The sequence below is a fragment of the Callionymus lyra genome, chromosome 19 (assembly GCF_982586985.1).
Source record: "Callionymus lyra chromosome 19, fCalLyr1.hap1.1, whole genome shotgun sequence".
Classification (NCBI taxonomy): domain Eukaryota; kingdom Metazoa; phylum Chordata; class Actinopteri; order Syngnathiformes; family Callionymidae; genus Callionymus; species Callionymus lyra.
In genome coordinates, this window is record NC_141836.1 from 411,672 (window position 1) to 434,666 (window position 22,995).

The 22,995-nt window shown below is 41.0% G+C and overlaps 1 protein-coding gene across 3 annotated transcripts in view; it reads right to left on the reverse strand.

The window, feature by feature from the left end:
• The window catches only part of cacna1db (calcium channel, voltage-dependent, L type, alpha 1D subunit, b), a 47,570-nt gene that overhangs the window by 3,059 nt on the left and 21,516 nt on the right, over positions 1–22,995 (reverse strand). Inside the window, exons 5-50 of one of the 3 annotated variants that reach the window (XM_087781911.1) lie at positions 22,725–22,867; positions 21,989–22,141; positions 20,708–20,904; positions 19,740–19,843; positions 19,389–19,558; positions 17,876–17,950; positions 17,124–17,211; positions 16,966–16,992; positions 16,541–16,701; positions 16,251–16,476; positions 15,957–16,164; positions 15,764–15,884; positions 15,562–15,676; positions 15,408–15,468; positions 15,116–15,170; positions 14,904–15,048; positions 14,701–14,830; positions 13,591–13,650; positions 13,444–13,503; positions 11,515–11,621; positions 11,271–11,358; positions 11,103–11,210; positions 10,975–11,027; positions 10,766–10,912; positions 10,489–10,690; positions 10,261–10,419; positions 10,037–10,147; positions 9,293–9,370; positions 8,872–8,955; positions 8,101–8,142; positions 7,260–7,388; positions 7,076–7,141; positions 6,904–6,995; positions 6,375–6,534; positions 6,176–6,303; positions 5,995–6,091; positions 5,747–5,849; positions 5,539–5,640; positions 3,050–3,186; positions 2,867–2,983; positions 2,348–2,781; positions 1,922–1,948; positions 1,702–1,842; positions 1,006–1,021; positions 708–852; positions 510–622 (exon numbers count right to left, since the gene is read on the reverse strand). In XM_087781911.1, coding sequence (XP_087638037.1) covers positions 510–622; positions 708–852; positions 1,006–1,021; positions 1,702–1,842; positions 1,922–1,948; positions 2,348–2,781; positions 2,867–2,983; positions 3,050–3,186; positions 5,539–5,640; positions 5,747–5,849; positions 5,995–6,091; positions 6,176–6,303; positions 6,375–6,534; positions 6,904–6,995; positions 7,076–7,141; positions 7,260–7,388; positions 8,101–8,142; positions 8,872–8,955; positions 9,293–9,370; positions 10,037–10,147; positions 10,261–10,419; positions 10,489–10,690; positions 10,766–10,912; positions 10,975–11,027; positions 11,103–11,210; positions 11,271–11,358; positions 11,515–11,621; positions 13,444–13,503; positions 13,591–13,650; positions 14,701–14,830; positions 14,904–15,048; positions 15,116–15,170; positions 15,408–15,468; positions 15,562–15,676; positions 15,764–15,884; positions 15,957–16,164; positions 16,251–16,476; positions 16,541–16,701; positions 16,966–16,992; positions 17,124–17,211; positions 17,876–17,950; positions 19,389–19,558; positions 19,740–19,843; positions 20,708–20,904; positions 21,989–22,141; positions 22,725–22,867 — 5,485 coding nt within the window. Of the gene's footprint in view, positions 1–509; positions 623–707; positions 1,022–1,701; positions 1,843–1,921; positions 1,949–2,347; positions 2,782–2,866; positions 2,984–3,049; positions 3,187–5,538; positions 5,641–5,746; positions 5,850–5,994; positions 6,092–6,175; positions 6,304–6,374; positions 6,535–6,903; positions 6,996–7,075; positions 7,142–7,259; positions 7,389–8,100; positions 8,143–8,871; positions 8,956–9,292; positions 9,371–10,036; positions 10,148–10,260; positions 10,420–10,488; positions 10,691–10,765; positions 10,913–10,974; positions 11,028–11,102; positions 11,211–11,270; positions 11,359–11,514; positions 11,622–13,443; positions 13,504–13,590; positions 13,651–14,700; positions 14,831–14,903; positions 15,049–15,115; positions 15,171–15,407; positions 15,469–15,561; positions 15,677–15,763; positions 15,885–15,956; positions 16,165–16,250; positions 16,477–16,540; positions 16,702–16,965; positions 16,993–17,123; positions 17,212–17,875; positions 17,951–19,388; positions 19,559–19,739; positions 19,844–20,707; positions 20,905–21,988; positions 22,142–22,724; positions 22,868–22,995 lie in introns of all 3 variants that reach the window. The other 2 variants (XM_087781908.1, XM_087781909.1) reach the window with 2 other exon arrangements.

Sequence of the window (22,995 nt, forward strand, 5' to 3'; positions counted from 1 at the left end):
AGATAGAACAAGCAACATATGACCTTGATAAAGATAGAACAAGCCACATGTGACCTTGATGAAGATAGAACAAGCCACATATGACCTTGATGAAGATAGAACAAGCAACATATGACCTTGATGAAGATAGAACAAGCCACATGTGACCTTGATGAAGATAGAACAAGCAACATATGACCTTGATGAAGATAGAACAAGCCACATGTGACCTTGATGAAGATAGAACAAGCCACATGTGACCTTGATGAAGATAGAACAAGCCACATGTGACCTTGATGAAGATAGAACAAGCCACATGTGACCTTGATGAAGATAGAACAAGCCACATGTGACCTTGATGAAGATAGAACAAGCCACATGTGACCTTGATGAAGATAGAACAAGCCACATGTGACCTTGATGAAGATAGAACAAGCCACATGTGACCTTGATGAAGATAGAACAAGCCACATGTGACCTTGATGAAGATAGAACAAGCCACATGTGACCTTGGGTGTGGTCTGACGTACCTGCTGCTGCATGAGGTGCAGAGGAACAGCGGTGCAGGACGGAGACAGAGGAGGTTCAAACTCACTTCCTCTTCGACGGAGACACTCGAAGGTGAACGCTGACTTGTTGACAGCTGCAGGACAACAGACTCTTTCTTATGGATCCACAACATCTGGGTCTATTTGAAGGATCTTTGTTTGAATCTAGAAGATACTGACCTTGTGGTGACGGCAGGAACCATCTACAGGGAGATTTTTTACTCTCTTGTCTGATCAGCTTCTCGTCGTCCTCGTAGTAACCGTCGGACTGAGAGTCTCCGCGAGCGACCGGACCTTCAGAAGCTCGACCCTCAGAAGATCGACCCTCAGAAGCTCGACCCTCAGAAGCTCGACCTTCAGAAGCTCGACCCTCAGAAGCTCGACCCTCACAGAGTCGACCCTCAGAAGCTCGACCCTCAGAGGCTCGACCCTCAGAAGATCGACCCTCACAGACTCGACCCTCACCAGCTCCCTCCACAACATTGTTGGACAATCTGGGACGAGAAGTGTCATCAGATGATTGACATGATTGACAACCTTTAAAATGTTGAATCTTTGTGTGTGAATGGGACGGACTGGCATCCTTTCCAGGGTGTCCCCTGCCTCTTGCCCAATGAAGCTGGGATAGACTCCAGTCTCCCCGCGACCCTCACAAGGGATAAAGCCATAGAAAATGAATGAATGAATGAAAGTATCAATTGTTTATTTTTATAGAATAATTGAAATAAATTCATTCTATATTGAAATTATGAATATTGAAAAAAAGAGTATTTTATAAATAAGTCATTTTTATCATCTATCTAATTGCAATAATTTAATATTTTCTAAATTCAATTGTTTTAACTTCAATCTAAAAATGGCAGCATTATAACAATTTATTTTTATTATTATTATTTAAAAAATGTATTTCACGAAAACATCATCAATTATGAAAATACAATTTTTTTTAATTTATTTAAGTAATTTAATTTAAAACAACTTTTAAATCTACAAATTATTGAATTGAATTTTCCAATAAAACAAATTCAATGCCAAGAAAAACTGTTTCAATACAGGAATTCAAAGTTTATACCACATGTTATCCGTCTTCAACCCTGAGGTTTAAATGTGTTTGAGGTATCCCTTGTTCACCCTGACGGAGACGACACACGCGTGTCCAGACAGGAAGTGTCACCTGTCTTTCGTGAGCATGATGTCGTCCTCGTGAAACTCTTCGCCGCTGAAATACTCTCCGGACCCGCGGTCCTCGTCGCTGGCGTCGGCGCCGCGAGCCGCGCGTCGGATCGTGGGATAGTTTCCGGAACCGTTCTCAGACCTGGAACCAGATCCAGCTTCTCATTCTCAACAATCCAAACAACACCATCAATGACTCGGCAGAGAACCTCGACACATACCTAATGTAGGCCTCGTAGTACCGGGTTCTGATCCGAGGTCCGGTCCAGTGGAGGAAAGACATGGAGGAAGAAAAACACCCTTTGTTTAGTGTGTTTCTTTAAATACTATTAAAAAAACTTTATTTTTTCTGTGATTGGTCAAGCATGGAGGTTTGTCACCACGCGTCATCAATCATCTCCACCTCAAAGGGACTCGTGGTATAAACAAAGCGGGCGTGAGCTGGAGGAGGAGTGAAGCCATTATTACGTCATCATGGACTCTCGTAACCTCTCGTTCGCCCAGATTTCAGAGCAACTTTTTAAAGTAATGAGTGTAAAACATGGTCATGATGAGTGACTTCATCTTGGAGAGCAAGATTTGTTATGATCATTTGTTTTCATGCTATTCATGCTAATGCTAACACCGTGTTATCGTCTCAAACTCACCTCAGCGACTGTGATTTCCAGGTTCTCTTGTGAATGGACCCAGAAGATCTGGTTTTGGCCGAAGACGGTCGGGCTCGTCTCAAGGGACAACTGCGCTGCCTCCCGACGGCGGCGGACAGAAGGGCAGGAAGGTTGGCGTTGTTGAGGTTGGCGTTGGAAGGAATGGGAGAGTGTTGGCAGGTGGAGTTACAGTGAGGAGGATGATGATGATGATGATGATGATGACGGGGACTGTGACAGTGATGAGGGACGGGAGAAGAGTTCAAATCCTTTTCTCCGTCAGCTTCCGTCTCGTCCAGGCTGGTCTCTGTGGAGGGGCTGCATGAGTAGGGCAGGATCTGTAGGGGGCGCTGAGTGACGGTCGTGGGGACGGAAGAGCCCTGCGGCGTCACGCTGTTACTGTTGACATGGTTACCGAACAGACCGCCGTTACGCTGCAGTGGGAGAGAGAGAGTCATCAGGCCTTCATCCTTCCTCTGGTTCTGACTCGGACCACATGTGTCGTCCTGAGGTGTTCACCCGGTAGATCTCCTCGTCCTCCTCGCCGTTGGCGTCGACGAGCCCCTCCTCCTGCAGGTCACATGATATGGCTCTTCGTATCTCCGGTCCGATGTCGTGAAGCGTGCGCAGACCCGCCTGGAACCATGAGAGCGACACGACGTGATGACACCGTACAGATCCTCTGAGAGACTTGGACCGGACCTGTAGAGCCATGGTGCTGTTGGTCCTGTCAAAGGAGCGTCTTCCCACCAGACCTTGCTCTTTGCGCCTCTTGAACTTCCTGAAGTAGTCCTGTATCAGGAAGGTGGCATAGAACTTCCCCACTGTGACCTCGTCATCTGAGTGGACACACACACCAAAGCCTCCCGGGTCAGAACCGGACCTCCCTCCTGTGGTCACATGCTACGTCCTCGCTAGTCTCACAGATCCACGATCCCACAGATACCACTCTGGTCTCTACACTGATCTTTTCCTCTCCTTTTCTTATATATATTATTATTATTATTATATATACTATATTATTTTGTTTTGGCCAGTGACAAACTATTTTATTTGTATATAGATATTTTTGTTTATTTATAATTAGTGTGTTTAAATATATAGTTTCAATTACTATGTAAATATTCACAGGGTTTGTTCAATTTTGTCTTTTAATTCAACTTATTTCCACTAGAAGGCAGCCGTCATTACGTCCTCGCATCTGAAGGAACGATGAAATCCCCCGAGATCCCGGCGATGACTGAGGACGAGAGGATACAGCGGCTCCAGCAGCTTTTAAAGCTGATATTTGGACATATTTTGACTTTCAGTTCTATTAATTCAATGAAAAGAAAGTTGAACAAACACAATATGTCACAACAATTCTGTCTTTTTAAATGATGCTATTGTAATGAACTATATCGCAATGAATTGTATCATAAGCTGAATATATTTGTATATATTTTATGTTTTTCTCTCCTCTTGTATTTTTAAACTGTCAAATGTCTTCAGATAACTGTTAAGATTTGACTCTTTGAATAAAATTAAATAAAAATGGAACAGACAGAGCCGACACAAACGAACAAGAAGGTGTTGCTTAATAAAGATTCAACAACCGGAGATGAGATTAGAAATGTTTCACTTATTGACCCGTTTGTCTCTGTGTCGCAGTCTGTGGTCGAATGTGATTCTAATCGCCATGAAATGTCCTTCCTTACATCATGAATTGGGTATTTAGTATGTTCTGGAGAGCCTTAGAAAACTATTCTATAAAAGCTTTTTGATAAACAACAATATATTGAAGAGGAAAAATAACAAAAAAAGCACAAACTAAAGCTGTGTGACGTAGAACTTTAGCACTATATTCTCAGAAGTCCAGATCTGATTTAGCTCATTTCATCGTTAGCAATTCACTGGAAGAAAAGACGACCCAGTCCCACAGAAGCTGAAGAATCTACAGCCAGAAACACAAGCAGGAAGTGACCTAAGAAAGCACAGACTCAGCAGATCTAGCTGCACAGCACGGATCATGCAGGGAGGCTGGACCACGTGAGGATGATCCACTCAGACTAGAGCTATGAAGAAGCAGGATGGGAGTCTAAAATCAAACATGTGGCTGTGATATAAGACCAAAGGAAAAGTGTTTAACACGAGTCACCGACACCTTTTCTCTTGTGCAGGATCGAGAAAAGGCGAAGGATGACGTGTGGATCGTTGGAGAAAACGCTGAACCCATTGATTGGGTTCAGATCCTGATCCATCTTTTCCATCAGCAGATGACACAGCCACAGAGGAACTGCTGTAGGTTCTGCTCAGACAGAAAGATTTATGTCTAGTACGGATGAAATCAAGAATTAAATGGTTGTTTTAAGGAGAGAGATTGAAATAGAGCAAGAATATATGTGTTTTATACTTTAATTTAAGTTTACTTATATTCACAACAGCAAGTTTGTTATTTATATTCTCACCACATTTGAGCAGTGACTAAAAAATCCTTTGTTTTATCAATTGTTTCAGATTACTCTTAAAAAATAAATTTGAAAACCGCATATATAACTGACTTTATTATATAAATAAATAATCATATTATGTATAATGTATTAAGACAACACTTATTACTTTAGTTCCAACAGTTTAAGGGAAATAAAATGAAATTCCTGGAAGCTAAATTATTAATTTAGGATAAAGTATTTAACCTTTCACATGAAATAGTTTGAGACAATAGTTTGATTCTTAAATGAAATCTAAAGCAGGTTTTCGTGTCCGAGCAGAACCGTGGAGTCCTGAGGCGACAGCAGCTTCATGCCACCAGGCTAAGGCAGGACAACTGCAGAGAGCTCAGGGCGGCAGAAAGAGCAGAGAAGCAGCTCGAGCGACTACAAGCAGAGAAGCAGCTCGAGCGACTACAAGCAGAGAAGCAGCTCGAGCGACTACAAGCAGAGAAGCAGCTCGAGCGACTACAAGCAGAGACGCTGTGAGAGAGAGAGAAGCTCGGCACAGAACATTGAAAAAAAGAGAGACAGAAGCGTGAGTCACACACGTGCAGAACCAAGATAAATAAAGCAAGAAAAATATGCAGAAGCAGATGCGAGTGATTCTTGAATGAGTGTCTGTTGAAGATAGTGTTTAAAAACTGCATAATAAACTCCACCATCATATGTGAAGACAACTGACGTTTTTGAGGTGGATCATGCGCATGTAATACCACTAACCGCCTGCAGGGGGAACAACTTGATCCAGAAGCTTCATGCTGGTCCTCTTCCAGATCTTCTTGATCACAGCCCTCAACTCCTCGTTGGCCTGTTCCAGGTTGCCTTTAAAAAACAGAACAAATACTCAAAATTAACTGCCATTTTAAATAGAAGTGAATCCATTTTGTTACGTTGGGGAAAACCAGAGAGGATCCTGGGAGAGACTCACCGTCTGTCTTGATCTTCAGAGCCGTCCTCACCAGAGCGAACAGCGTGGCGTTGAACATCACGGTGCCGTCACTGTTGAGAGGCATGTTCATCGCCACCAACCGCTGCAAACACAGATAGTTAGTGTAGACGCTCTTAAGTATAATGATGAACCAAAACATGTCTATTTGCAGACGATAGATTTCATGTTTGTATTAAGTATAATATGAGTCTTTCATTAAAGAAGGATGGGATTTATTTGTGGTTTACCTTGCAGGCGACTCTGTGAGGACACAACTTGCCAAAGCCAAGCGGAGGCTGGATCCTCCTCAGCAGCGTCACGACATCAAGGTGTTTAATTCTTCCTCTGAAATGAAAAGTACTTGATTATTATCAAGATACGACTGTAAACCTGAGTGTTTGTGTACGATCATCTGATGTTGACACTCACTTGGCTTCAGGGTCGTACTCGGACCAAATTCTTTTGAACTCGTCCAGATGATGCGGCCCGAGGATGGACCAGTCGCGGGTCAGGTAGTCAAAGTTGTCCATGATGACGGCGACAAACAGGTTGATGATCTGGAAGCGACAGACGAGTTCATTGCATCTCTTCGTCGTGTTTTTTAAGAACGCACGAGACAAACACCCACCAGGAAAGCGCACAGCATGTAGAAGCTGATGAAGTAGATGATGGCGAAGCCGGTCCCACACGTCCTCTCCTCTCCAGGGTTGTAGTCCGACTCACTGTCACACAGCTTTCCTGGCAGACAGGCCAGCATGATCTCCTGCCAGGCTTCTCCTGTGGCACATCTGAGGGACACCGTTTCAAAATAAATGATATCAAAATAAATACAAGTCTATAGACAACCTCAATGTTCTTTTTATTTATTTTAATCCCTAAATGAAGGAAGCATTTAACGAAGACGTGGCCCTTTAACTGTATTTATGTCCCCCTCATCAGGTCAAAGGTCATGTAAAAACCAACAATTTTACTTTCAAGGGAATATAAAAAGAATATTTAGGAAAATGTGCTTTTATATAGGCTTTTTAAAAGTTACATAAAATACATTAAAATAATAATTTAGCTTGATTTGGTTTAGCTTGAAGGATCCTTTCAACTGTCACCGTATACGACGCGTACATTTAAAAAGCCACTGCTGATCAAACATGAACACAAACCTGAACAGCATCAGGACGGATTGAGGGAAGGTCTGAAAATTGTTGTTGCGATTTATCTGCGTTCCATCCACCATCGCAATTTTCCCGAAAACCTGCAGGAGGTCAATTAAAACAAATCTAATCAGAACACGAGGACCATTTCATTAAGACTGATTAGAAGATTTCTAATGACCTGCATCCCGATCACAGCGTAGATGAAGAACAACATGGCGATCAGAAGAGCGACATATGGAAGAGCCTGTTTGAAGAAAGTTCAATTATTAATACAATGATTTATTCAAACAAACTCAACAATCAGTTACATTTTCTCAAAGATTTATGTGATAGAAAATGATCATTTATCCAGCATGTCTCACCTGGAAGGATTTGATGAAGGTCCACAAGAGAGTTCTTATTCCTTCCCCGCGGCTCAACAACTTGACCAGACGCATGACTCTGAAGAGGCGGAAGAAGTTGATGGAGATGCGAGCGCTGTCCTCTGTGTTCTGAAACCATGTATCGAGGGATTTATTACACCTTTTGTTCTCCGTTGGTTTTCTTACATGGAATCACTCATGCATGATATCAATGTCACACGACATGTTCAGAAAAACATCCAAAGACATTTGTTGTGATCACAGCAGACATGCACTTGGATGAAACTCCTCGGACGGAGAAGTCAAGTCATTGGACCAGTTCTAAACATTTGAAGATCATGCACCGGAATACAGTCGTGGCCGAAAGCTTCAACCACTCAAACATGTTCCTAAAACAAGCCGAAAGGTTTTAAATGTAAGATTGTGTAAAGACAGAAGAAAGATACGCAGCGAAGAAAGTTATTTGCAAGTTAAAGGGAAAAGTTGATCCGTTTCGGTCACAACAAGTCAATCGTAATAAATCGAAATATCTGAAGAAAAATCCTTGAACAGAGAAGAACGACAACAACAGTCATGCAGGTGAAGTGAGTGAATTAACCACACAGTGCAACAGCAAAAGACAAGTCACAGGTTTAATTCCCCTGCTTTAAGATCGTTTGTTTGAAACCAGGAGAAATAATATGTCCCTCGACTGTTGACATAATACGTACAACATTCTCACCAAACAAGATGTGACTCAGAAACAGAAGAAACAAAAATAAAGTGAATTAAAAACATTCCAGTGTCCATTAAGCGAGAGACAGACAGTGACGACAGTTGGGATGCAGGGTCTTCTTCTTACCCCTGGATCCACTATCACTGTGACCACAGGAATGGCTGCCGACTTGAAACCAAAAGCTTTGAGTTAATCCCCTTGTATTTGGCACCAATGAACAAATGAAGCAGCGGACGTTAAAATGCATTTGTTTATCTAAAGATCGGAGCCGACGCAGCATGTTTGGAGCTCGACACAAGAATCATCACAGACAGAATAAATCAGCCTCACATGCAACAGGAACATTTGCTGAGAAATCAATTCAATTCAATATAAAATCTACAGATTAGTTGCACTTGCAAAATATTAAGTTAAATTTGGATTCATTGGTGTTCATAAATATCAACCTTAATCGCAAATGTGTAGATAAAAGCGACGGTTAATACTATGTTTATGTCAGAAAATTGTAAAGAATTGTCTTAGTATTTCAAATCATATATTTCTATTGCAAGACACGTTCATCTAAAACGATAAAAGGATCAACAAATAAAAGTGTGTGAATGTCTATATTGAAAATAATCTAGACCTTGATGAGTATAAATGACAAAGGCTGTCAATGTTTGTCTATTATTATATTCTAATGTACACAGTTAACCGAGTCATAGATTCATAAAACATCTTCAGACAAAGGTCCTGCTGTAGCAGTTGAAAGCATCAAAGCAGCATTAAATGACATATAGTTTGATGGAAGATTGAATTAATACCAAATCAAATCTACTTTCTTTGTGATCGTCTGTCGCTACAGCGGAGCCTCTGCTGACGAACAACATGAAAACCGGATGAGAAACGTTTACTTACATTGATCTCAGTGATGGCAATGTCAACCACGCTACCCACAACAATCAAGGCATCAAACGTGTTCCATGCATCAGCAAAATAGTTCTGCAAGCGCGAGCACACAGACATGGAACATAAATCTATTTATGGAAGATGTAGACACAAAAGAGACAAAATAGTGATTAAAAGAAGGAGAAATCTGTCACAGAGTCCTGGAGTGTCATCATGGAGAAGTTCCACTTTAGGGATTGTTTTACACTTTAGGACCAGGTGACAGATCATCCGATGAACAGTGAGTTCAAATGATTTGTTTGCCGACAAACGTGTGGTCTACGGTGTCCACAAAGTGTCAAAAAGCCTGAGCAGAAAATGATGGACACATCAGTTTGACTAACAGAAGCAGTGATGCCGAGCGAGGATTGGCCGACTGACGTCTCTCTACCTGGCTGAGTACGATGTCTATTACACTGCCGATCACCACCAGAGCATCGAAGACATTCCAGGGGTCCCTGAGATAACCCTGTATGTGGCATCACGCACAGCCGGCGAGAGGGAGAGAAGGGGTACGGAGAGCATGTTCATAGTCTAAACATAAACACTGGATCAGGACAAATAGAAACTACTGAGCAGGAAAACAAGGCCAGGTTTGTAGAGACTTTATTAAGCCAGGGGTCTCGAACTTGCGTCCCTCGACTTGTCTTTTTACAATGTCAAAGAATAAAGATAATAACATGAAATCCTATCATTTATATAATCTGATGATATAGTTCAGATGAAACCAACATGTCAAATTGGTCAAAAATTGCCCAAATTTCCAGTAAACCCACAGAAATATAATTTTTGTTGATTTTTTTAAACCAGTCCTCACCAACTCTGGGTCCGTATATAATATTTATATCATTTATGTTCTATTAAATACTGTCTGAAAGGTGTTTTACTTTGAAAAAACACGACATTTTCTCTGACGTAACATTAGCATGAGACTCTTGACACGTCAAGATGTTCAGTTGAGTCAAGTTAACCGAGAAAATAAAACTGTTAACTAGTGAAAATGAGTGAAACACAGGCTCTATAATAAGTATAGCTAAAGCTAAAAACAGAATTGACTTCAGTTTGAAACCTCTGATCCAATCCCTCTCTTGGTACACAAGTTTGTCATCGTTGCATTTCTTCTAAACATACTCACCCTGGGTTTAAAAGCAACAAGTTTGAGGATCATTTCCACAGTGAACACTCCAGTGAAGACCATGTTGAGAATGTCCATGGCGTAGTTGAACAAATGAGACTGACCATGATGCTGAAAGAAACCATAAGCATGAATCCAAACAACAGAATGTAGTGAATATAACAAGAACTCATGATCATTTATTCATGTTTTTCCAAAATATAGAAATAAATCAAGGTAATTACCTGAATGGCCAGACATAAGGTGTTGAGGATGATGAGGACGAACATGACGTACTCAAAGCCAGTGGAATTGACCACATACCAGAACTTGTACTGGTATGGGTTCTTGGGAATGTAGCGTCTGAGAGGCCGAGCCTTCAGGGCGTACTCCACACACTGACGCTGCAGCGACAGACAAGGTTTGGTTCAGTCAGAACCACAGGCTTCACTCCAGGTGTTGTTCACGTCTACCTGGTTCTTGTCCAGCTCACAGTTCTTGTACTCCTTCTCGCCCTGCTCCTGGAAGGTGACGATGACGAAACCCACGAAGATGTTCATCATGAAGAAGGCGATGATGATGATGTAGATGATGAAGAAGATGGAGATTTCCACACGGTAGTTGTAGATGGGCCCCAGGTTCTCTTTGTTGGAGTCGATGGCCTTGTACAACAATCTGGAGCAGAAGGAGAAGAGTTTCTCCTTCAATACGTTCCACAAGATCGTCCATCAAGTCGGACGCTGGACTCACGTGGGCCATCCCTCGAACGTGGAGACGGTGAACAGCGCCATCATGGCCATGAGGACGTTGTCGAAATTGAAATCGCTGTTGTACCAGATTCTCTCCCGAATCATGGGCTGTGTCGTTTCTCCGTTATTGTAAAGGATGTAAGTTCCCCTTCAATGTAGCACAGAAGCATTTTCACACCTTCAACACACAAACCGTCATCAGCTGCTCACCTGCATTCATCTGGACTGGACTTTGCATCGTCTGTACATCTGTAAAACTTGCCCTGCGCAGGAAAACAACAGCTGAAGTCAGATTTGATCAATTTATCGATAGATTTTTAGATTTTTTATGTCTCTACCTTAAACAGCTGCACACCAATACAGGCGAACATGAACTGCAGCAGCGTGGTGACGATCATGATGTTTCCGATCGTCCTGATGGCCACAAACACACACTGGACCACGTGCTGGAGAGAGACAGGAGTTATTTGAAAGACACTTGATTATCGTGTTCATGTCCGGATTACCTTCAGGCCTTTAGCTCGGTTTATGGCCCTGAGGGGACGAAGGACCCGCAGAACACGGAGGATCTTCACCACAGAGATCGCAGAAGACCTAGAAAGGAGAAAAATATAAAACATCGAACGTACTTTTCATGTGACTCAAAGACATTCAGATCAATTTACCGTGAAAGATACAACAATCTAAACTTCAATAATAATTTATTTGAGCATTTTCGGGTCGAAAAAGGTAGAGTAAAGAAATACATACTGAATCCCAAAGGAGACCAGAGACACGCCAACAACCAGCAGGTCCAATAGGTTGAAGTAGTTTCTACAGAAAGCTCCTTTGTGAAGAAAAGCTCCAAATGCCGTCATCTGAAGAGAGACACGAGGAGCGTCACACGACAATCGCCATGATATCGTCATTTACTGTCATTTCAAGATGATATCATGTGATTTTGGTGTTAAATAAATAAAGATATTTGCCACATTTTTATCCAGCGTTAGCCTTATTTTACTCATGAAACATACTATTGATTCATGTAGCAAATGTGTAAGATACATAAGCCACTGTCCAACATGCCGTTACATCCATGCATGAGTGGACAGACAGAATATCCATGCTGACGAATCTCTTCTTTCACGTGTTAGCAACATCCTTCTCAAGTTTGATTTGGCTTTATCAGGGTGTTAAATATTCAATATATACACTCTTCACTGTCTGTGCGTGTGTGTGGCATAAATAATCATTCCATCCAATAGCATGCGTCGTTTAATTTTCAAAATGTGCGTGTAAATATGCAATCATATCACAAAAACATTCAGTTTCCAAAGAACAATAGTACTACTGTGCAAGTAGTACCACACACACACAAACACACAACCAGCGTTTGAACATGGGGCACATTCCAAAGCCACTACAAAACATTTCTGCTGTACATAATCCAGGACTACAAACATTTTGTCCATCAAATATAATCTACTTTAATCTCCTGATCAAATTCATTTTAGATTTGAGCTTAAAAAGGGCAGGAGATTTACCTGGTGGTGACATGCAGCGAGCAAAGGGACAGTGGCTGGGATTTAATAAAGAAAGATAATGCTCTTTTTATAGTGGATTTAAGACGAATTGGAAAACTAAGTGTCAGGCCGTTGACTGCCTGTGGTTTTAAAGTCAAGATTGAAATAAATGTTTTGACGGTTAAATAAGCAGCCTTCGAGACATTGACGGACAGATGACCTCGTAGCGATGACCATACAAGTCGTATGTCTGGATTGAAAAAAAGGGATTTTAATGAAATGTTTAGAATGAAATATGAAATTCAAGGTAAGAATTTCGCGTTTTTCACAGATTTGTTGACTCTTCTGCCACCTGCTGCCTCATTGAACTCATTGCTATCGATGCTGTTTTTAAATGCACAATAACAATTGTCATGAGGCTATTAACGTTGTATAAGAATTAAAAATATATAAATATTGGTAGAAATAAAAACATTTTTTGAGTGTGTTTCTAGTTCATCTTGTTGGAGTTTTAATGCACAATAACATGTTTAATTCCTACATTCAAAAGCCATCCCTTGTCGGGTTTCATGCAGTTTGCTGTCTTTTAAACGGTTTATTAAAATAGAGAATACATACACGAAGATACCTTATTGCTGAACATTTCTTTCTGTGTATTTATGAAGAAGTTCTCACGTTTACGTAAGATTTATTTTTGTTATCACTTCATAACAAATGGTCTTTTCTGAAAGGTTTTAAACCCATGAACCTAAAGATAGTTGGTTTCAGGGGTTCTGGTCACAGAAAGTCTCATTATAAATCAATAGCCTGTTTATCCCATGCTTTAATATTGAAGTGTGTATTTATTTATGCGCATATTTATCATCACATGAGTTATAAATAGTATTTAAAATATAACTAACGTGTGTCTCACTTCAATGTATCGAAGGCTCAGCAGGTCTTTAACCCAAAAAGGATTAATAGAACCGAGACAAAAAACGATGACATTGAAAATATCGGACGAGAACCAACAACCTTCACGGATTGATGCCATGACAACAAGACAAGCAGGCCGACTTCAGAGATAGAAATCAGGACTTTAACGAGACGGAGCTGACGAGGGGGAGGGGTGTGTGCAGCAAGCTCGGCGGTGGTGGGTTGTTGCCGTGGCAGCGCGACAGGTCCTATTGTCGTTTACCTTAACAAGGATCTCAAATGTAAACATACTAGTGAAGACATAGTCTGCATAGCCTAGGATCTGAGGAGGCAATCAGAGTGACAGCAGCACGCAGGGTTACTGAAGCTCCGCCCACCACATACAACACCGCACAACACACACATTTACCTTCAACAGGATCTCAACAGTAAAGATTGCGGTGAAAGCATAGTCAAAATAACCAAGTATCTGCAAGAGGCAAAGGTCAAGTCATCGAGTCAATCCAGGACAACAACAGTGAGGATGAATCACAAGCTGGAGTCTGAAAAGGTTTATTTTATTATTAATCTTAACTTTGGTTTCATCCACCAGCTTTGATGAAAGACTGGAAATCTTTACATTCACTTTAAACCTTTTAGAATAACGACTCCAGCAATATTTGCTTCATGGAAAGAATCTTAAAATGAGCCCTTGTTAGATCGAGGGTAAGAAATCTGACTTAATTATTATTTGAAGTAGTAATAATTATTATTGGTAGATATAAACTCTAACTGTGTTTAACTGCTTTTCAAAAAGGGTTTGAATTCTTTGAACACTTACAAAAGAAGATTGTTTTCATCCACCAGCTTTGATGAAAGACCTGAAATCTTGAAGTTTTCTTTTAAAGTTTTATGAAAATGACAATATTTTCTTTTTTGAAAGCATTTTAAAATTAAAGATTCCGAGAGTAACAGATGTATTTATTATCTTTAATAGGAGTACTAGTATTGACTAATGGTACTTATAGTATTATTTACTTCTTTGGAAATATGGTTTTGCTCTAATTTACCCTTAAAATGATTATAAATATATTTATTTATTTTTTCAATGATTTGAAATGCTCTTTGAAAAAAATGTAAAAGTATATATATTTTTTAAGGAAAAACCTTTTGATTTGTCTTTCCTTTTCCATCCATTCATTTGTATATATATTTATTCAAGATAAGAAAATCTCATGCAATTCAATACTTCGCTCATAAAGGAAGAGAAAAGAAAACGAGGTCCCGGTGAAATCAGAATGTGATTCTTCAGAGAGTTCATTTGCAGAAGAACTCTCTCACTGATACATTCTACATGGATTTCACGCACATTTAGGTCGTCGTGTACGTTTGAAAACAAGAAAATGCTCAGAAAACAAGGTGAAATGTGCAGTTAATGATGCCAGTCTAACATGTAACACGTGGAAAGTATATAAATATATATATTTCTCTTTAAAGGACGAGACACAACAGTGTGTGTCGATCTAACTTTTGTACTTACAATGTTGCGAGCGGAGAAGTTGCGAATGGGGTCTTCAGCAGCCAGAGAGACGGAGCTCAGCATGATGAAGACGAGGATGAGGTTGGTGAAGATCTGATGGTTGATCAGTTTATGGCAGAAGACACGGATGCTGCAGACAAGAAGAAAGTGGTTTAAATAACTTTAATGAAACAATGACGAACGACCGCAGGTTATTGTCTCACGGGTTTGTGCGACTGAAGATGAAGAAGGCGCTGCCCTCAGGGATGGGAGGAACCTTCTCTTTGATGGTGAGTTCTGACAGTCTTTTAGGACGAGGACCGACAGGAGCGTCTTGGGACTCATCGTTTTCATCCTCCACTGGGCTCTCTGCAGTAAAACACATTTGAAAATAGTATTTGATGTTGATCATTTAGTATCATTTCTTTAATCTGACCTGGAGAGTCGATGGCAGGATACAGTCGTTTGTCTTCTTCATCGTCTGCAGGAGCCTGAATATAGTAGATCAATGACTTGACAAGTCACATTTATTTTCATGTCCTTTCATGTGACTTATATTTTAATGGATTGTTTCTACTACAATATTATGATATTATTGTCGAGCTTAACATTAACATGCAGATTTAAATCAGCAACTTCCAGTAACAGAAAATTCAACAGTACTATGGTTTAGAAAAGCTTTAAAAAGTAAAAACTTTTTGATTCTTTGGGGACATTCTGCCTTTTACCTTGGACTCGCCAAGCAAGTCTTCTGTGATTTCCACTCTCTTCTGCTCTGTAAACGCCTCTCTGTTTAGTGAAAGTGGCGAGACAGAAGGCTGGGTCATTGCCAATGGAAAGTGCTCTTGTGACAAACCAGAACTGTGAAATCCTGCACTGTACTTTGCACTGTTCCTCCTCTTCTTGGCCTCTTCCTCCTCCTTCTGGGCCGTGTTGAGGCTCTCTGCGTCTGCGAGGTTGTCCACAGCGATAGCCAAGAAGACGTTGAGCAGGATATCTGGTCATGTGACTCAGGAAGAATAAACACTGACAAAGGGCAGAACTTCTCCAGACATGCCTGAGAACTGTTCCTTCACAAAGATACAGTTTCCACAGATGAAGAGGATTATGAAGTAGATGCAGACCACCATTCCTGACGAGGCGGGTCCTCCATAGGCCATGATGCCGTCATACATGACAGTGTTCCAGTCTTCGCCTGTCAAGATCTGAGTAAAGAAAGCAAGTGTTAGATTATCTTGGGTTTAATCCAATGATTCAAGAAATGGTCATTTTCAAACCTGAAACACTGTGAGCAGAGCTTGAGGGAAGTTATCGAAAGTGCTTCTTTTGGTCACGGTCTCGTCGAAGTTGAACTTCCCCCCAAACAGTTGCATGCCCAGCAGCGAGAAGATGATGATGAAGAGGAAGAGGAGAAGCAACAGGGAGGCGATCGACTTCATGGAGTTGAGCAGAGATGCCACCAAGTTACTCAGTGATGCCCAATGCCTGAGCAAAAAGTTCAATGTGTCCTTGTTATATTGAAGGGATTCAATAGTTCACTTATATAATGATAGAGTTCATTGAAGGCTCACCGTGTGACCTTGAAGATCCTCAGGAGGCGAACACAACGGAACACAGAGATGCCCAGAGGAGACATGAAGGCCAGCTCCACCAGGATGGTCTCCACGATGCCCCCGCACACCACGAAACAGTCAAAGCGGTTGAAAAGCGACACAAAGTACGCCTGCAGGCCCAGACTGTACATCTTCACCAGCATCTCCAAGGTGAACATGGCCAGCAGAACTTTGTTGGCTACATCTGGACGAGAGACGAACAGAGTCACGGCGTGTCGATGCAAAAGTCGCACGGCTCTGGCTGATACCTTGCACTTCGGTCAACCAGTCAGGCTGGTTGTAATGTTCCGACGCGATGGTCAGTGTGTTGAGGAACACCAGGATGATGACCAGCCAGTAGAAGGTCACAGACTTCACGGCCGCGCGACACTTCCTCCGGCAGAAGCGATTCCATCGTCGCCACTGACGACTGAGGAAGACACAGATTTCAGACTCTGTCATTTAAACTTTGATTGACATGAAGGTCAAGAGTGATTCCGCGAGACAACATGACTTGAGGTGAAAAGCAGGACAACATGAAGCTCATGCTCTGTACGGCTGGACTTCAGCTTTAGTGGGTTATTGTTATAAATCCACAGCAAACATGCAAACATAACACGGATGAAAATGAAATGCATGCAGGATGAGTAGAGAAAGATGGAGCATGAAACATGTTTCTCTTTAATTCACTAACCTGCACTTTGACTTAGTGATTTTTTGACTGAGGAGAACAAACAATTAAAACATTTAAAAATGTGAAATATTAGCATAATTCAAATTGAAATGTCATTTTCAGTGAATCTACAGTTCAGACGCATGGACACCAGACACAGTGTTATACATGTTCTTTACCAGAGTGGACCACAGCAGGGCGCGATGTCGTCCTCTCCGGTGTGATTGTCGGTGTTCACCGACTCCGTCTCGCTCACCGGCATGCTCGCTGTCACATCACACAAACCGTCACGTGAGAACACGACCACGAATCATCGTCACTGCAGAGCTAAACTGTCTTTGAACGAACTAACGTTAACGATTAACTCTTTAAAACAACTTTAACACTGGATTTATCTGTAAGATCTGAACCATGAAAACAAGATGATCAGCTCACAGTTAGTCAAAGCTAACAGACCAAATTCAAACTTGATTTTGTTTTAAAAACATCTTAAACAATCTTGAAGTTTTCATTTGTGACGACAAGTTGGTCCAGGTCTGTGTGCTGCGTGATGTTAGTATTATTGAGTGCAGTCAAAAAACACACACATGCAAAATATATATATTCTCAAATATATATTTTCTTTATGACAGTGAGTTGATGGGAAATGGAATTAAAATATCATTAAAGGGATTTAAAACAAATGCAATTACACAGAATGATCTAATATTTAAGGTTATTTCTAAGAGAGACAAATGATCACAAGTACTATACATTTTTACTGTGAAACACAATCGATTAACCCAAAACTGTGATGTGATGAATGATCATTAGTGTGTTATTTCAAAGGAGTTCCAATGGAATGATGAAGACGCCGACAGATGTCAAACGTAAGCGAAGCAGAGACAAACTCCAGGATGAAACGCGACGACACTCACACAGACACATTTACCCTGAGTCTCTGTGGACTGGGTGAACCAGCCAAACTTCCCTTTCTTCTTCTGAGTGAGGTCAGCAAGAGTGACCCCTGGGGTTTAACAACATGCAGTTCACAAAGCCAGACAGCAGAGGAAGCAGTGGGTCAGTAGCAGCAGAGGAGGAGAGGAGTGAACAAGAACAGCAGCAAAACAAACTACAGAACAGGGACGTCGGAGCCTCGAGCCTCAAGTACAGCATCGTCTCTACATCACAGACAGAGTTTAGATGTATTGTTTGTAAACTGCTCCATGATATTTACACATTACTGAAACCACATTTGTGTTACAATACAATCACATTTACAAAAAAGTAACTTGAAATTATTGTGAAAAAATAAGTTCATAAGATACATTTTTTTTACAGTACTTGATTCAATAAAATGTGATAAAAATACGCAAAAAGAAAAACTTAAAAAAAAAAAAATTGAAGTTGACAAGGAACTAAATGTTATTCTAATATAAATTATTAATTATTGTTTACATTATTTTAGAAGTGCCTGAGTTAAAAGTGGATTAAACTTAACTTAATAATATTCAGACCAAAAACTTAGTAAAAAATAGTTGAAGATGCAAAATAAAAGAAGAATATTGTTGCAAAGAAATACTTAAATGATATCATTAGATATATACACAAAAATTGTTTTGACATATTACAACATGTAACATATAACATTTACATAATTACTCAACTTGACATCAAAGCAACAAGGTTTCAACGTTTTATGAACAAAGTATTAATTGGTTAGTTGTAAAAAACGTCCACATGTAAAGGATCTCATTGGTCACGTTTAAATGTGTAAATCACAGGCATTATTGTGGACGGGATGAAACAGAGAGACTTACATTAAAAGGACAAAATGAAGATTAGCAACAAGAACAAAGAATACAGTACTAGTTCAAGGAAGAGGAGAGAAAAGACAACGTTAGCAACGATCTGGACGTCATACAAGGCACAGACATCACAGGAGACCATGTTAGTTCTACAGAAGCAGAAAAGCAGGACAGTTACTGGATGGACGGTGTAATGGACACGAGCCTTAGGAAATGCTTGTGATAAAACGATGGACTGGTGATAAAGGACTATCTTCCACATGAGTGATGAGCCTGCAAATCTGACCTAAAATGAAAGGTTTGGTTTAAATGATACGATGAAGTCAACATTTGTGTTGAAAAGTGTTGTTCACAGGACGTTCAATACATTGTATCATCCTGATGTTCATGCTGGATGACTTGGATATCATTTGAAATGTATTGATTTCCATGCAGTCAAGCGAGACAACAGGTGGATGAAGATGGATAACAGTGGATGTTGATGTGTTATGATGTTTTTATATGATAAATAAAACGTTTTATGAAATGTTCTATAATGAGATTTGAAGAAAAAGAAAATGCAACGATAGCAGGAGGTGAAAAATGAAGCCAAGGCACTTGTTGTTCCAGTTTCAGCAAAAACTAGAAGTTAAAAAAAGTTGTAAATGGTTGACGTACGGTTCCGCTTGCCCTCTTCATCTCCCTCCTCCTCGTTCTCAGGGTCAATGTCTTCAGCCTGAGTGATCCAGTCCAGGTAACCTTTCAGATCTTCCTCCAGCTGTTGCTTCTCTCGCAACTTTTGGAAGTCGCCCCTTGCTTTGGCCTTTTCTCTCTCTTTGGAGAACTCTCTGGACGGAGAAGAGGAAAACATGTCTGCTGTGCTGCACGAGCATGAAACGGTTTGAAGACAGAACCAGGTTTTACATTTTTTCAAAGTGATAGAATATCAAATTCAAACATGATTCGAACAAATTACTTTTAAATCTCCACTCGGTGTAAATATTTTCTCAAGCGGAGGAACATGCTCACCCGCTCAAAACTCCCAGAACCAGGTTGAGAACGAAGAAAGAACCAAAGATGACCAAACTGACGAAGTAAATCCACGGCAGCTCGGAGCCCATCGCGTCGTTCATCTGTTTCACAGGTAAAAAACACATGCGTTGATCAGGTCAAGATTGATAGTAAAATCACATAAACTAATATATAATTGACAAACTATTAATTCACCACATGACTCATTCAGTGAGGATCTATTGTTCTTCTCAATGCATGACACAAAAACATTTGATAATTGAAATGTTCTACAAATAACAGTGAAGAGCACCTGGATTAAGTCGGCAGGCATTTGAAGATAATCCATGAAGCGGTTGTTGACCTCTGAACCCAGTGTGAGACACTTCCATGAAGCCCCTCCACCCTCCACACCACCATGGTTCTCTTCTAAAGGCCGCTTTTTCACCTTGGATCTAGATTAGGATTCATTTCCCTTCTTCACTTCCTCTAAATCTCTGTCCAACAATAAAGGACGACTTCACTGCCGGGGCTGCATTTTTCTAAACTGAATTGCATCTATTTTAAGTAGAGTTTGACATTTCCATGGCAACACATACATGCGAGTGTCAGCGCGGAGAGACCGAGGTTAATTATTTCACAGATAAGGCTCTCTGTGAAGAATCGTCTGTGGGCGGAGAGAATGCTCGTGGTGGGTGTTTTGACTAATCAATGCTGCTCGTGAGGATCGACAGCTCTTAGCAGGAAACACTTCTCCAGGTCATGTGTATGAAAGCAGGCGACATCGGTGCATAACTGCATCACCTCATAAATGATGTCATTAAATGATTCTTAATTATTTCTCAGGTTTATCTCGGGGTCATGCATCATCTTAACCTTGACCCAGAGACAACACAAGGGATACCACAAACTCACTTGTTTGTTGTTGCCACCGGGTCACCTTGACCCAGAGACAACACAAGGGTTAATAATGTTCCGGACATTACCCAGTAGAGAACGTCCGTCCAGCCCTCCATGGTGATGCACTGGAACACCGTCAGCATGGCGAAGAGGAAGTTGTCGAAGTTGGTGATGCCATTGTTGGGGCCCTGCCATCCCTCCCTGCAGGCCGTGACGTTAGGCAGGCAGTGGCGTCCATGTCCCGACGGAGCACATGGTGTGGGTTCTTCCTCTGCTAGGATACCTGAGAGACAACCACGCATTCACTCGGTTTACCATAACAAATATATCCAAAACTGTGTGTATATTTTAGAAAACATTAAAATCAGATTTTTAAAAAGGATTTTCACGTCATTAAATGCAGCCCTCGTGGAAAAGGTTTGGAGAGCCCTGGTCTTAAAAAAAAAAAGGTAGTTTTTTGTTGCATTTTATTAATTAAGATGTACTTATCTTCATTCTTGCTCACATCCAACTGTTGCTACTGTTACGTTTTCTCCCATCAATGAAGTGCTATCAGCATTGTGCATGTAGTTCACACTTTACCAGCATTAATTGCTTCGTCCAAGTCTCTGATTAAAGCTTTGTTTTCTTCGAAGGTACAGCAACATCTGGGCAACGACACCATTGTAACTCAAATCCTATCCCTAAAATGGCACGATGTTATCTTCCTGTGCAGTAAATGAAGCAGCATCTGTGCCCTGTGTGTGTTTTGTCACAGATATATAGCAAAATAAAAAAGGGGTGAACAAATCTAGCAATGATTAAAACGATCGCTTTGATTCGCGAGACAGATTCTCACACAACAGTCTTGTTGTTCCATTAGGTCGTCCGTGCACAGCGATGAAACTCTGTCTCTAACATCAGGTTATATATCGTGAACATCTCCTTAACAAGCGTCTCAACCGAGTGACATTCTTCCCAAACACCGGCCAGCTCAGCAGGGGGCATCATTACAGGAACTGGCTTGTCTACGTCCAGAGCCTTTAAAAATGGTTGAAATACACAAAGTCAAGCTTTACTTTTGAGCGACAGCTATTTATCACAGCGTTCTTCCTCCATGAATAGAGTAAAGGTCAAGCACGTCGTCACAGTAATCAGCCATAAGTCATTTAATCACTGGATCTAATGAACCATCTGCTCTCGGTCACGTCTATGGTATATTCTATATGTTCATTCACTCTCGGGGATTAAATCTTCCAGCCGTCTCCAGCTGTGACGTTCTCACAAGCCGTCTGCCACGTCATCGAGAGGCTTCTGCCCACAGTGGCTAGATAACCATACATTCAGATTGTATTCATGTTATCACCATCGTTTTGATTCCTTCTCACCTGTTTGAATGACGTAGCAGGTGGAGTGCATTTTACCAATGAAGAGCTCCAAACCAATCACGGCGTAGATGATGATGACAAAGAGAACCAGGAGAGCAATGTGGAGAAGAGGGACCATGGCTTTAATGATGGAGTTTAAAACCACCTGTAAACCTGCAAAGAATGAAAATATGTTTTTACACAGAAAAGACGGTTTAAACTGAACTGATTCAATTGGGTCTGAATCATCCGTCGTAGACTCATCATTCCTGATGAGATTTAAAAAAAAATGTATATATTATTAGGACTATTATTATTATTATGAGTATATAAACAATTTTGTGCACAGATAAAACCCAGTGCAAGTCAGCATGTCCAAATATCACGAGTGCATCCGGCAGACAAAGCTCCTCCAGAAATAGAAATGAAAATGTCGTTTCTGCTCATCTTAACTTCTTCTTCCCCCAGAGGACGATTCCGTTAAAAATCGGTGAATGATGTTGTTATGGCAACGCATGGATTTCAAATGCACCAGGGCAACATCGCGTAAGGTCAACGTGAGATTCTAAGACCGAAGGCTCCTCCGGGGAGACGACGGAATGCAGGACTAGAAAATACTTGATTTGCTGATAAGGGACAAAAACATAAGGTGGTCAAGATTTAAACACTGAGCTGAAGCTTTTGTTTGCGTGTTTCATAACATTGTCTTAACAGAAGATATTTCAGCTCATCGTGTCGGGAGAACTCAGCCACTCACTAGGAACACCAGAGACAAGGCGGAGGGGTCGAAGGACGCGAAAGGCTCGGAGGGCTTTGACATCGAACCCCCCAGGTTTGCCCCCAGACTGGCCACCAGAGTCAGCGTCTTTGGTTATCATCTCCAGAACTACACTAAACAACCTGCAGAGAGAGCACAACATGTCACAAGTGATTAAAGAAGAATGAAAAGATAAAACACACTTAGAAGGAAAGAATTAATGTTTCCGATACGTATTTGACTCATTTTTTTTTATCTTGTTAGAGTATCA